At 43.1% G+C, this 12,818-nt stretch overlaps 1 protein-coding gene across 1 annotated transcript in view; it reads right to left on the reverse strand.

The window, feature by feature from the left end:
- The window catches only part of OSBPL1A (oxysterol binding protein like 1A), a 111,133-nt gene that overhangs the window by 71,000 nt on the left and 27,315 nt on the right, over window positions 1-12,818 (reverse strand). Inside the window, exons 15-16 of the mRNA XM_066578037.1 lie at window positions 8,040-8,121; window positions 1,414-1,520 (exon numbers count right to left, since the gene is read on the reverse strand). Of these exons, the coding sequence (XP_066434134.1) occupies window positions 1,414-1,520; window positions 8,040-8,121 (189 nt within the window). The remainder of the gene's footprint in view (window positions 1-1,413; window positions 1,521-8,039; window positions 8,122-12,818) is intronic.

Below are 12,818 nucleotides of genomic sequence, written 5' to 3' on the forward strand. Positions count from 1 at the left end.
GATCAAACATTTATCACCTACCCCATGGAGAGGCTACAGCTGGTTTTTTGGTGGGATAATCCCTTTAAAAGGTTGGTTAGCTTTGGTCAACTCCTCTTATGCTGCACTGCTTCTACCAGGTGGGATTATTCCTATTGTGCAAAAGATGCAGGAATAGGAAGGTACAGTATGTGAGGGGCGACAAGCAACAAAAAGAGTGGAACACCGTATTGAGAAAACATTGTTATATTTTTCCCCTTGCACTGCCCCGGTGTAGATTTTATGTTTCTAATGATACACATAGTTCGATTCTTTACAGGATAAACTTTGATATCCTGGAGATGGGGGTCATGGGGTGCACGGTGGTAATATATAGTGGTGCAGCACACAGTCGGTAGATGGCAGTGTACAGCGGATGACACTGTAAGGCACCCCCTAGCTGCTTCAGACCAACAGCTGTTGGGAAGGAGGAAGTTTACAAGCTCACACTATCATATACTGTACAGATATAGCAAAGTTTAACTTGTGTAATAAAACCCTCTATGACAAATTATCTTATTCAATGGATCGGTGAGCACATCCATTGTAAATCTGTTGACTGCTCAAATAAACTGTGGGGTTGGGGAGGTGGCTCAGGGGCTCGCCTGTTCCTGTGCTGTCCGACCAGTTAAGTCTATGTGTGGCCTGAAAATTGGACATATATATTTATATATGGCACCAAAGCTTAGTTTATGGCGCTGTCCTGGGGTGGTATGTTCCCTTTAAGTCTCAAGTTCTACTCTACTACATCAATAGGTCAGTACACTGCAGACTGCATTATACAGAATGCACGGTTCTGCCTACAACCAGATAGCTGTTGGTCCTGTCACAGCAGTTACGAGTTCTCAAGTAACAAATCTGAGCACTGTATGCATTTTGTAGCAGCTGTTCTTGATACTGCAGCTCAGTCCCATTCACTTAAACAGGACTGAGCTGTAAGGAGCTGCATTAACAGGCACAGCCATTACAAAATATATGCAGCTCTACCTGGTAAAGAAGAGGCTGCAGCACTGCGGCACCTTCAATCAGCTGATCTGTGGAGGTACCAGGAGCCGGATCCCCACCAATTTTAAACTCCAGAAACCTCCCTTAAATGTTCCCTTAAACAATTGACACATGGATCTAACAAAAGACTGAAAAGAAAAAAAAAATACTAACTATTACACTGAAGTTGTGAAATGCTAAGCTGGAAGTTCTCCTATATACAGTGCAGACCACCACTCCATTGTCCATTCATCGACCATTAATACAGGGCCTCTTGTAATGGGATTTGTATTTAGACAAGGTGTAGTAAACAAGTTTATTAATACACCCTTGTATATACTGTATGGCAACACTGCTCTCTACAAATAGATATACCAATTAAAGACAGGGTTATTATACAAGTATACGCACCTTATCATGCCTGGTGAAAAGAAGTAGACAGTCAGCTAAAGCTTTGCAGGTTTCTTGGGATGCATCAGATATGTTTTGCATCTGTTGCAAAGTAGTTGGATCGATATCTGAAAAAGGCAAATAATTATAGACAGGAAGGAGAAAGGAGAAGGAAGAGAAACTTTAGTACAGACAGGTTTACATCTGAAACACTGATTACAAGTGATAATGTATTCATCCCAGAACGGACATATCCTTTAAGCTCATGAATTCAAGTCTTAATAGTTTATTTCTGAATTCTGGCCCTTCTAGACGGAGCGATCACCATGTAGATCCTCGCGGTCTCATGGGATGCTGAACGATTATGGTCCTGTGTAAAAGGGAGATTACCTTTTGTAAAAAGGTGACAGGCTACAACTCTAGACAACAAATTTAGTAGCCATAGACCCAGAGCAGCACTTGCATTTGCATAGGCCTCATGTTCACGGGTGGGACGGATTCCGCATGCGGAATCAAGCCTCGGCAGCAGCAGCGTCCGCACGTATCTGCTTTTCTGCACTGCAGATGGTCCGCACAGCTCACCGTCAGACATGCGCAGTACAGATTTATTTATTTTTTTAAGTCCTGCTTTTTCCATGTCATCACCTAGCGCTGACGCGGAATCCGCGACCTTTTTGCAATTTCCATTTGCGGAAGGGCCGCGGATTGGACAGCTTGCATTGACTTCAATGGAAGCCATTCACACAGAATCCACGCAAAAAAATGGAGCATGCTGCGATTTTTCATCTGCGAGCAAAAACCGCAATTTGTTTCCGCTCGAGTGCGTGAAGACAAACGACAGTTTCAGTGACAGTTTTGAGCGATCATCTTTGCATACTTTATAGTAGCTAATTAGCTATTATACAGCTATGCAGGCACAGCGAAACAATGCCACTATCTCTCGCCGAACACTACAGCTGCTTTGCATAAGCACACAGCTGTAGTGTTCTATGCGCTTAAAACCCGTTCCCCCACTGTGAATTCACAGCAGGACACAGGCACAGAGAATCTTATTAGTGCAGCTGGCTGACAACAGCCTGCTCCACTGACAACAGCTGATCACTCAATTCTAGCATGCTAGAATTCAGCGATTAACGACTTGTGCACGAAAACTGCACAATGCCAGTGCATTTAGACAGAACGAGAATCGCTCAAAAAATTATTTTGAGCGATTCTCGTTGTGTCTAAATCAGCCTTTAGAGTGTTAGAAGTAGTGTTATAGTGGGCAGAATTGTGAGCAGCTATCTTATTGTAAAATAGGATCATTTTATACATACACATGAATAGAGAAAATACTTTTTGGCCTTGTGTATAAAAATAAAATGTAGATAGAGTGAAAGATCCGAGTGGATTTCAGCTTTGATTTTGTATGCTCCACTGGTAAAGCTGGAATTTGATTTACTTATGAACAAAAGTGACGGGGTTTTAGTGAAAAAAAAAATAAAATCTGTCTTTTGCAGAGGTGTTACAAAGCACCGCCATAGATGGCCATTACATTTGTATGCTTCCCATTACTTCTTGAGACATACAAAAGTTTATTTTTCTGTTTGCCTCCTTATGAATCTGACAGAAAAGAATAGTACACTCCATGGCATGCCGTATTACAGAGGTACTGTAGTCTCACCGAAAAACACTGCTCCTGGATGGAGCATCATATGGCGGGACATGGGAGTCCCTGCAGCTACAGATATCAAGGCAAGCGTACATTTGTGAGGATCAAAAAAACTGGTATCTCAGCGCCACTCTCCAATAAAGGTCTAAGACAGTTTTTGACCCAATTTCCACTTCTTCTGGTCTTCCCAGCCCTGGTCCTCTGAGCTCCTGGTGCCACAAGCACTTTTGGGTCCATATCCCTCCAATCCCAAGAGCGATGTCCTACTCATCTTGACTAATGGAAGGGTTCAGCCTAAAATGTGTATCATATGCTACTTTTTAATCTATTCACTAAAAGAGAAGTTTACATCTTACGGTCTTACAACCTTTATTGGAGAGAGGTGCCGAGATACCAGTTTTTTGGTCCTCACATCTCGCTCCCCCATTATTGGTAGGTCCACCTGATTGCCAGCACTTCATTTTTCTGTTTTTTCACAACCCACTCTACAGCTTCTGAATCCTGGATATTTTTCTAGGACTTGAGCCTCTGGCATTGGGTTTGTTTCCCCCTTTTTCTTTCACCCCCATAATATAGCAAGTGTCACGTTAACCAAAATATACAGTATTTCAATAGAGTTATCAATGCTCCAGTCATGTTAATGATCTCCACACAGTACCAAGCCGCAGGGCTGCGTGCCGCTGCACAGCCTTCTGCTCACAGCTATTCTATGTCTTCAGTATAAACCCTCACAGGACTTAACCTGAAATGTCATACTGCTACATCTACAGCCTACAGGATAATGCCATTAATTAAAATGAAGCTATTTAAAACATAACATTTAGAATTTGATCAACTTCCATTATGTACTGTTGTGCTTGCATTAATACACAAAGAATCAGCATGTTTCTCAGATGTCCCATTTTATGTGAAAAGTAATTCAGCACCTCTTTTACAAGCTCAACATGTAGGCGAGAAATTAATAAACACACAAATCTATGTTTTACAGATTAAAGCTAATCTGGCAATACATATTTTACTATACCACTCTTCTGTTAAAACAGATCCAAGAAGCCAAGTACTTTTGTAAGTTAATCAAATAAAAGGTTTATCCTCAGAGGATTAGGATAGATTTCTCTGCTTAAAGATTGAGGTCATCAATTCACAACCTAGTAAAGCTACTTTTCAGCCAAGCTGTACAGGGTTATTGTAGACGCTGTCCTCAAAATGGTCATTCAGGCTGCCCGGAGGCTATACTAATACACTAACAATGTACAGACTAAATATAGAAAATGCACAAAAGGGTCTACACAAAAAGGCCTGCTTGTACACATTAGTTCTATGTTGGCAGTAGCTTACCAAAATGCTCAACACAGTTAATGGCAAGAGACCAAAATCTAATAAAACATCTCTTGTTGAGGATAGACATGAAGTAACTGAAGAACTTTATAAAAAGGCTTCCTCCGGACAGCACCAGAGAAACGGTGTGCAGTTTTAGAATGATGCCAAGCTCTTCAAAAAGCATGACCGTGATCATTGGAGATCTTAACTATCCAGACATTTGTTGGGAATCTCTCTCAGGTAAAAGTAATGGGTCCAACAAATTCTTATCCGCTCTTGCCAACAACTTTATCTTCCAAAAAGGTAGAAGAGAAAACAAGGAGATCTGCTATCTTGGACCCAATTCGTACCAACAGGGAGGAAATGGTTGAGGGAGTAAGAGTGGCTGGGATCTTAGGAGGCAGTCATCATGCCATCATGGAATTTTGGATAACAAGGGGACTCAGACCTCAAGGTTGGATTTCAGAAAGGCGGATTTTAATTGGACTCAGAAAAAGGGTAGGAAGAATCCAATGGCTGGATGTTCTTAAGGACAGAAATGTCCAAGAAGGTTAGGAAATATTGCAAAATGAGATTCTCAAAAGCACAATTGCTAATACATAAAATAAGGAAGAACAGGAAACATTCACAAAGACCAGGATGGATGAACACAAAACTTACACACATGCTTAAAAAGGAGGAAAAATAAGTTTATCAAATGGAAAGAAGGGGGCATATCTAAAGAAAAAGATATTGCCCTACAGTTTGTTGGCTGCATGTGTCAGAAAAGCTAATAAATTGAGGCTTGCAAGAGAGGCAGAGTCAGAGATGCTATAGGATGCTTACAGGATGAAAATGGCAAATTGGTTAAAAAGGATGTTGAAAAGACCAAACTTATAAATTCCAATTTCGTATCAGTTTTCCTTCAGAATGTAAGTGTAACATTAGCTGACATTCCCTGTGCCATTGGAGAAATAAAAGAATGCAGGCCATCTATAAGCAGAGAGATGGTGAGGGAACAATTAGTTAACTTAAATGAATTCGAGTCTCTAGAATTACATACTAGGATACTGAAGGAAGCAGATGTAATTGCTGAATCCCTCACTGTAATCTTTGAAAACTTCTGGAGAACAGGAGAAGTTCCAGAAGATTGGAGAAGGGCAAATGTCCCAATCTTCAAAAAAAAGGAAGAAGGTGGATCCAGAAAACTACAGGCCTGTGAGCCTGACTTTTATACAGGGAAAACTTTGAACAAATTATTAAACAGCATGTATGCAAGTACTTGGATGAGGATGGAGTAATTAACTAGAGCCTGCATGGTTTGTAACACACAAGTCATGCCAGACAAATCTAATTTCCTTCTATGACAGAATCACTGACTGGGTTGATCAGGGAAATGGGGTAGATCTAGTATATCTTGACTTTAGTAAAGCATTTGACAAAGTTTCTCATACCATTCCTATTGAAAAAAAAATGACCAAATATGGGATTGACAAGGCAAGCGTTAGGTGGATTTACAAGTGGCTGAGCGATCGTACTCAGAGTGGTCATAAGCTGCTGAACATCCAATTAGAAGAATGCAGCAAGAGGGGTACCACAAGGCTCTGTCCTGCACCCAGTCTTGGTCAACATTTTTATAAATAACTTGGAGGGGGGATTGAGGGGAAACTAATCACGTTTGTAGAGGACACAAAGCTAGGAGGGATAGCTAACACTGGAGAAGAGAGAATTCTGGGCAAGAAACTGGCTCAGACTAAAAACATATAGGATGCCCATCCCTGGTGGGAAAAAGGAGGTAAACATTAGGTCATAAAGTAGATAAAGAGCTGCAGTTTGTGTGGTAGTTTTTCATGCAGATTTTTGAGCCAAACCCAGAAGCGGATTAAAAATATACAGGAAATATAAAAGAAGAGCTTAAAACAGGAGGTCTCAAAAGGGTAGAAACACCCATCCAGAATGAAAATGGTTTGGCAGATGGTGATACAATTTTGCATATAAGTTGTGTGGGCAGGGGGAAACCTGTTAGACCATGTCACCAGCATGGCAGCCGTTTGAATGCCGCCATCTTGGATTCAACTCTAATTTTTACAATGGAAGGTAGGTGTGCAATATCAAACTGGCAGAGAATTTACCAAAAACAAAACACAATTGTCTGCATAACTTTATTTGTCCTCATGTTATGTTAAAATGAACAGTCATTTTTCCTCACTACAGATTTTCCTCTTTCCGCAGTTTGACAGATTATATTGCTGTGTTGCATACAAACAGTTTTCATTTTACATGGTTGTTTCCACACTTCAGATACCTTCTCCTTTCTGCTGGACCCAGATCTGGCTTTAACTCAACAAAAGAAAAAAAAAGAAAAAGAAAAACGCTGCAGGAAAAACGGTCATAAAAACTGCTACTTTTTTTCCTTCTTAACCCTGTGTGACTAACTACCCCAAGAAAAAAAAATGGAACCATCTTTCATTGCACTAAATACTTGATCACACAAGAGGTGTTTGTTCATCACTTTCCCATTCACTGCAATGAAAGAGTTGGCAAGGCCTTTGGGCCAGATGCCACACCTTTCATTGATAATATGGTTGTGGAAAGGGGTAGCACTAGGCATATTTACAAAAAACCTGGGGAAAGGTGATACATCTCACTCAGTTGGGTCCCCCCCATCCTCCATGTGCCCAATAATAGTCAAAGTAGCCTCACACGGCACGCAGAGTTGAACTGCTGGGACCCCAATTAATCACAAGAGCAGGGCTCCTCTTCACTTCAAGAGGATGTTGTAAGAAGTGTAAGGAACATTAGACCCTCATTCTCATCGCCTATTGAGAACCTAGTGGTGGGATCCCCACAGGCCAGGCTTATCTATCCTGTAGATAGGTGGCAAAAGTCAACTGTGGGAAAACTCTTTAAAGTGTTGTCGAGGACTTTTTTGGATTATTCCTGTTTATGACCTGTCCTGTCCTCAGGCAAGGGTCCAATCAATGGGAGCTGCACCTGCCATACCAGCCCGGATCTTTATGCTATGATCAGCACAATCTGTTTTCTGCATTTTCCGTACGGACATCGGCACCAGGAATCATTTGATCAGCAGGGATCCTAAGCGGCAGATCCTTGCCAATCATCCCTAGAAAAAAAAAAGTTCCAGACAACCCCTGGAAAGGTCATAAATATCCAATCAGTGATGGCCAGCTGCTTGGACCCACTTGGTCAGTTCTTTGAAAAGGGCATGGTGCTTAGGTAAGCACTGCAGCATCTTCACTGCATACCAGGCACAGTGCCACACACTGCACTGCGGCTGTGCCTGGTATAGTAGCACCATCCCATTCACTTGAAGGGCACCAAGCTGCTCTCAGGCCAAGTCACAAATTAACATGATGTCATTGACTTGAGAAGAGGCCACAAAACTCCCAGTGATTAGATACTGATTACCTATTCTGACAATAGGTCATAATATTGTAGTCCCAGGAAACTCATGTAAGTTTCATGAACTATGCAAAGAACTAAGTATAATACCTGGCAGGGACACATCCAAGATTTTAGAAGTTATTCTGGCTTTGGAAGTTTTCCCCAAACACCTATGTAAGTGTATGAAGATTTTTTTTGAAATGCATTCTTGTGGCATCACAGACGACCCCTAATGATCACTCATAAATGCATACATTCATACTGCTTACATTTGCAGCAGACTTTGTCTTACCTTTGGAAGTCTCCAAAGTTGTAACCTCACTGAGAAATGTGGAGACCTCTTTATCTAGTTTCCGATGACTGACCTGCGCATTCTGTAGATATAAAACAGTGCAAGAATTAAATGTAAATTACATTTTTTTTAAATGGCTTTTAATTAACCAAACAACTTCATAGCAGTAGAAACCCCAGATACTTACAGAACAAGCACTCTATTTTAGTGCTAATAAATGAAGAATAATGGAGTCTGTGACATCAATATTTTTCTGGTGTTTTATTCCCCCCTTCAATAAATCAGGACTACAGATAAATGTTCTCCGCTTTTCAAAACCAGGAGATTGATTTGATTTGCCAGGGCTGTCAGTATACAACCCAACAGCAATGTAGCCGCCATAGAAAAAACGGGTTTTAAGTGAGGAGACAATCCTTTAAAAGGGCAGCATATTTTCATGACAGCACTGACTAATATACCAAAAAGTTTAACAAAACAAACAAAAAAACAAAAAAAAAAAAAAACACACAAAGAAATAAAACTATAAATCATATATAATTGTGCCAGTTGCCATTTATAGCCAATAAGAAGGAATAAAGTGGATGCAGCGATCCCATCGGAGGAGAAGGCGGCTGGAATGGAGACCCCCCAGGGCCCTTGCTGACAGCTACCAGGTAGGGAGCATTGAGTCAGGCGGAGCCCCTCCAGGTGCTGCGGCTGGCCGCGCACCTGCTGAGGAGACGGAGTGGGCATGGGGCCTTGGGAAGACACTGCATGACGCGGCCAGCACTCCCAAGCCGCAGAGCAGCGGGGCTCTAGCAGAACCGATAAGGTGGTCACTCCGGAAAGAGGCCCCCGACACACAATCTCTAAAGGAAATAAGGGCCCCTCAGCACATGGTGGCCCAGTCAGAAGGGGAGAAAAAAAGATACCCCCTGGGGAATGGGGACACAATGGAGACCTGCTATGAGGCGGCACGCTAGGGACTGCAGAGATAGCCCTCTCACCCAGCCCCCCCCAGCCACAAATAACGAACGGAGCAGTCTGGAAGTCTGAGCTACTCCTCCACCGAATCCCCCAACTACACAGGAAGACTGATTGGAAAGAGCACCTGCGTGCTCTACCCACCAAGAGAGAAATTAACAAAAAAAATGGAGTCTTCCCATAAGAAGGACATCTCTGGCCTGTGTTACGGATATCTTGCTGGAGGGCGGCGGATTGAAGAGAGAGGATGCACAGGAGCAAATTACTAATACCATGGGCACCCACTCCCGCGAGCTACTGCAACATTCCCAGCAGATCACGGAGTTATATTTCTTGATAGACGACCTTGAAAATAGTCATCGCAGAAACAACTTGAGAATTAGGGGTCTCTCTGAGAAAATTGGCAACTCTCAGCTGGAAAACTGGGCCAGTGAGTTTTTCAATGAAACCTTCCAGAAGCCACGGCACTGAGATTGAAATTGATAGAATCCATCGCTCCTTGGGCCCCAAACCCTGTGACCCCAATACACCCATTTCTTATTAAAAAGCAGCAAAGCCGCAGCAGATCCAGGCTTCAGTTATCTTATGACATCATGATCCATTGCTCTGTTGACACATTTCTCTAGTTCCAATGCATTAGTGTTTTAGCACAAAGTAAATTTAGCTAACTGAAGACAGGAGACATATTATTTTGGTGTTGAAGGCAATAACAAGAGGGTCTAGATGACTTCACATGTAAAATGCATTTCCTCTATAATACAGAACAGAGACACGGCTACCTGTGACTCTACATGTAGTTAACTGCTGGGAGAGGTAGTTCTACAAGATGGATCACGCAGCTTCGCAAAAGTACACGTTTTAGGAGGAGGACACAGCAGATAGAACATGCAGGATGTTCTGTAGTATTTAATAAAAGCAGTCACAGCCTAGCGTTGCTGGCATTGAGCAGTGGTGACAACTTCAAGTGACTGGTCATTAGAGATCTAATGTAGTGTATATTTATTCATATAGGATACATTCACCTCTCAAGGTCCTTCAATGCAATTTCAATCACAGATTACAATTAATGGAACGGTCTGGAGGAATGCACTATACACAGGGACATTTGTCCGCTTATACAGCCCCTTGAACAAGTGATTCTGAATCTCAGAGTTCCTTCATGTTCCACTCTTAAAAGCGCTGGTGTAAACAGGATACAGCGCCCAAGCACTGCCCAACAGGTGGCAGTACAGTACAGAGTTTATCCCATGTTACCGTGAAGGTTAAAGGGGCAGGGATGATATCTTAAGCGCTGCGGAATAAGTTGGCGCTTAACAAATAAAGATTATTATATCTTGTATCTGATCAAGCTACAAGGCTTATTTGGTCTTCTATTGTATATTAAAATATACAGTGAAAAATTAGTCAGGGCCTTAGGGCTTATTCATCTCCACCCCTCCCATTGCAAACAGTGGCGAGGGGCGGAGAGGGGGGCGGGAGCTCAGTGCACTGCTCCCGGCCTGGCCCGCCTCCTCCCCCTGCAGAGAGAGACAGCGTATATCAGCCGGGCGTGAAAACCGGTCCGATATACGCACGTCGGAATAAGCCCTTAGAGGGACAGCTGTAAGCCAACAAAAATCTAAGATTTCAGCATATCCAAAAATACTCTTATTGGCTCGAGAAACCACGTAAAAGCAGACAGTCAAGAGGTTCTCAGTCGCTGTGGTATAAATCAGAAGTCTGCATCTTAAGGCTGTCAACCAACAAGCCTCCGCTTACGATGGACTACAGCTCTCATGGCAGGGGCACCTAGTTCTGGTTTTTGGTTGGGCAACGCAAATCATCCCGCTTTTCCACATCCATTCCACAAAATAAAACAGTTACTATTCTCTCACACACACACACACACACACACACACACACACACACACACACACACACACACACACACACACACACACACACACACACACACACACACACACACACACACACACTTAACCCCTTAACGCTGCAGGGCGTACAGTTATGTATGAATTGAGAAAGCGAGGCAATCTCACTCCATACAACCGGCTGTTTAAGGGAAATTATCACTGCGTTCCCTGCGGCGATAATCCGACCACAGGGAATGCAGTGAATGCTTTCCATAGCGTTGCTATGGAAAGCGCAGCCCCCCCCCCTCCCCCTGTCCACGAGAGGAGAATCATCGCGATTCACCGCTCGTGGCCAGCAAATCACAGCATGCTGTGAATTGCCGCGATAGGTTCAGCGCGGAGATCCATCTGCTGGCTCCTGCTCCTGGGCGGCAGCTCCCATGGCGGGATTTCGCAATGCCCGTGGACAGGCAGCCTAAAGCTGGCACCCACCCAGCTCCGATAAGCCTCGCCAGTCATCGAAGCTGTTAACCATTTAAATGCCGCTGTAAATTCTGACAGCGGCATTCAAATGCCCCGACCGATGTTCAGGGGTCCCACACTGCCCCCCACAATAAGATCGAGGCCTTCTGAAAGGCCCGGGGATGTTATTGCAAATTGTCCATCTAACCATGCCGACAGGCAGCAAAGACAGCCAGCAAAGACAGCCAAAGGGGCATAGCGCTGCAGCTTTATCATTTGAGCAATCAGCAGGGGGGGGCGAGGTGAGGAGGGAGGGTTCCCAGCACCCAGACCCCCACTGATAAAAAGTTTTGACGTGTCACTCTAACATATCAATTCTTTCCTTAAAAAAAAATTAAAGGCCAGGCTTTCAATTAGCATGACATTTACAACATATACGCAGTTTAATTAATTCTTATAAGAGGTGTTTATAATCCCCAACTTCCCTCTCTAGCCTTACTTTCAACATCTAAAGTTATCAAAATAAAAAGGGCAGCAGACTGCACTGCCGCTGGCGGACCGCCAGTGAAATACCAGAAGTAACGATCCTCCCCTGCAGAGCGTTTCCCATTGTTTTCACGTGCACTTCGCATTCCGTGCTGGCCCCATTGAATACCATATGCGATGTGCTCCTGAGAGAACGCCCAAAGATAGGACATTTCATGATTTTTTTATCCTGTGCCACTAACAAATGGCTAAGAGGCTTCTTTCTTGTTCCCGTTTGCTTTTCGACCGAAGGATGATTTTATGTTGAGTTTAAATTCCATTGTTTGGCCGGAGAGTTGATAGAGACCTCATGCTGCGATTCTCCATGAGATAGCATTGTATTCAGCTGCAGTAAAACAAAGGGGATGCATGCAGGTAACAGACCATCTTCTGTTATCTGCATACAGCAAAGGGAGACTCATTTACATGCAAATGAAGTTAATAAGCTACTAATGGGTATTAGTGCCAACTGCAATGCAGCTGCCATAAAAAAGGCGTTTCAAGTGAGGAGACAATCCCTTAAAAGGGCAGCATAATTTTCATGACAAAACTGACTAATATACCAAAAAGTTTAACAAAAATAAAAAAATAAATAAATAAAATATAAATCATATAATTGTGCCTGTTGCCATTTATAGGCAATAAGAAGGAATAAAATGGACGCAGCGAACCCAGCAGAGAAGACAGCATCTAGAACGGAGATCCAAGGCCATTGCTGAGAGCTACCAGGTAGGGAGCGTGGTGTCAGGTGAAACCCCTCCAGGTGTTGTGGCTGGCCGCGCACCTGCTGAGGAGATGGAGCGGGCGGGGGGCCTCGGGGAGACACTGCATTCTCCCCATCTTTTAAACGAATTTTGAGTGATCATCTTTGTGTGTAAATGGGGCTTTAAACTTTGCTACTGCTAAATGGAAAACAGCAATGACCAATCAATGTCAATATTGGGAAGTATTTTCAGATAACACGGACAAAATGGGT

Source organism: Eleutherodactylus coqui, chromosome 9 (genome assembly GCF_035609145.1).
Source record: "Eleutherodactylus coqui strain aEleCoq1 chromosome 9, aEleCoq1.hap1, whole genome shotgun sequence".
Classification (NCBI taxonomy): domain Eukaryota; kingdom Metazoa; phylum Chordata; class Amphibia; order Anura; family Eleutherodactylidae; genus Eleutherodactylus; species Eleutherodactylus coqui.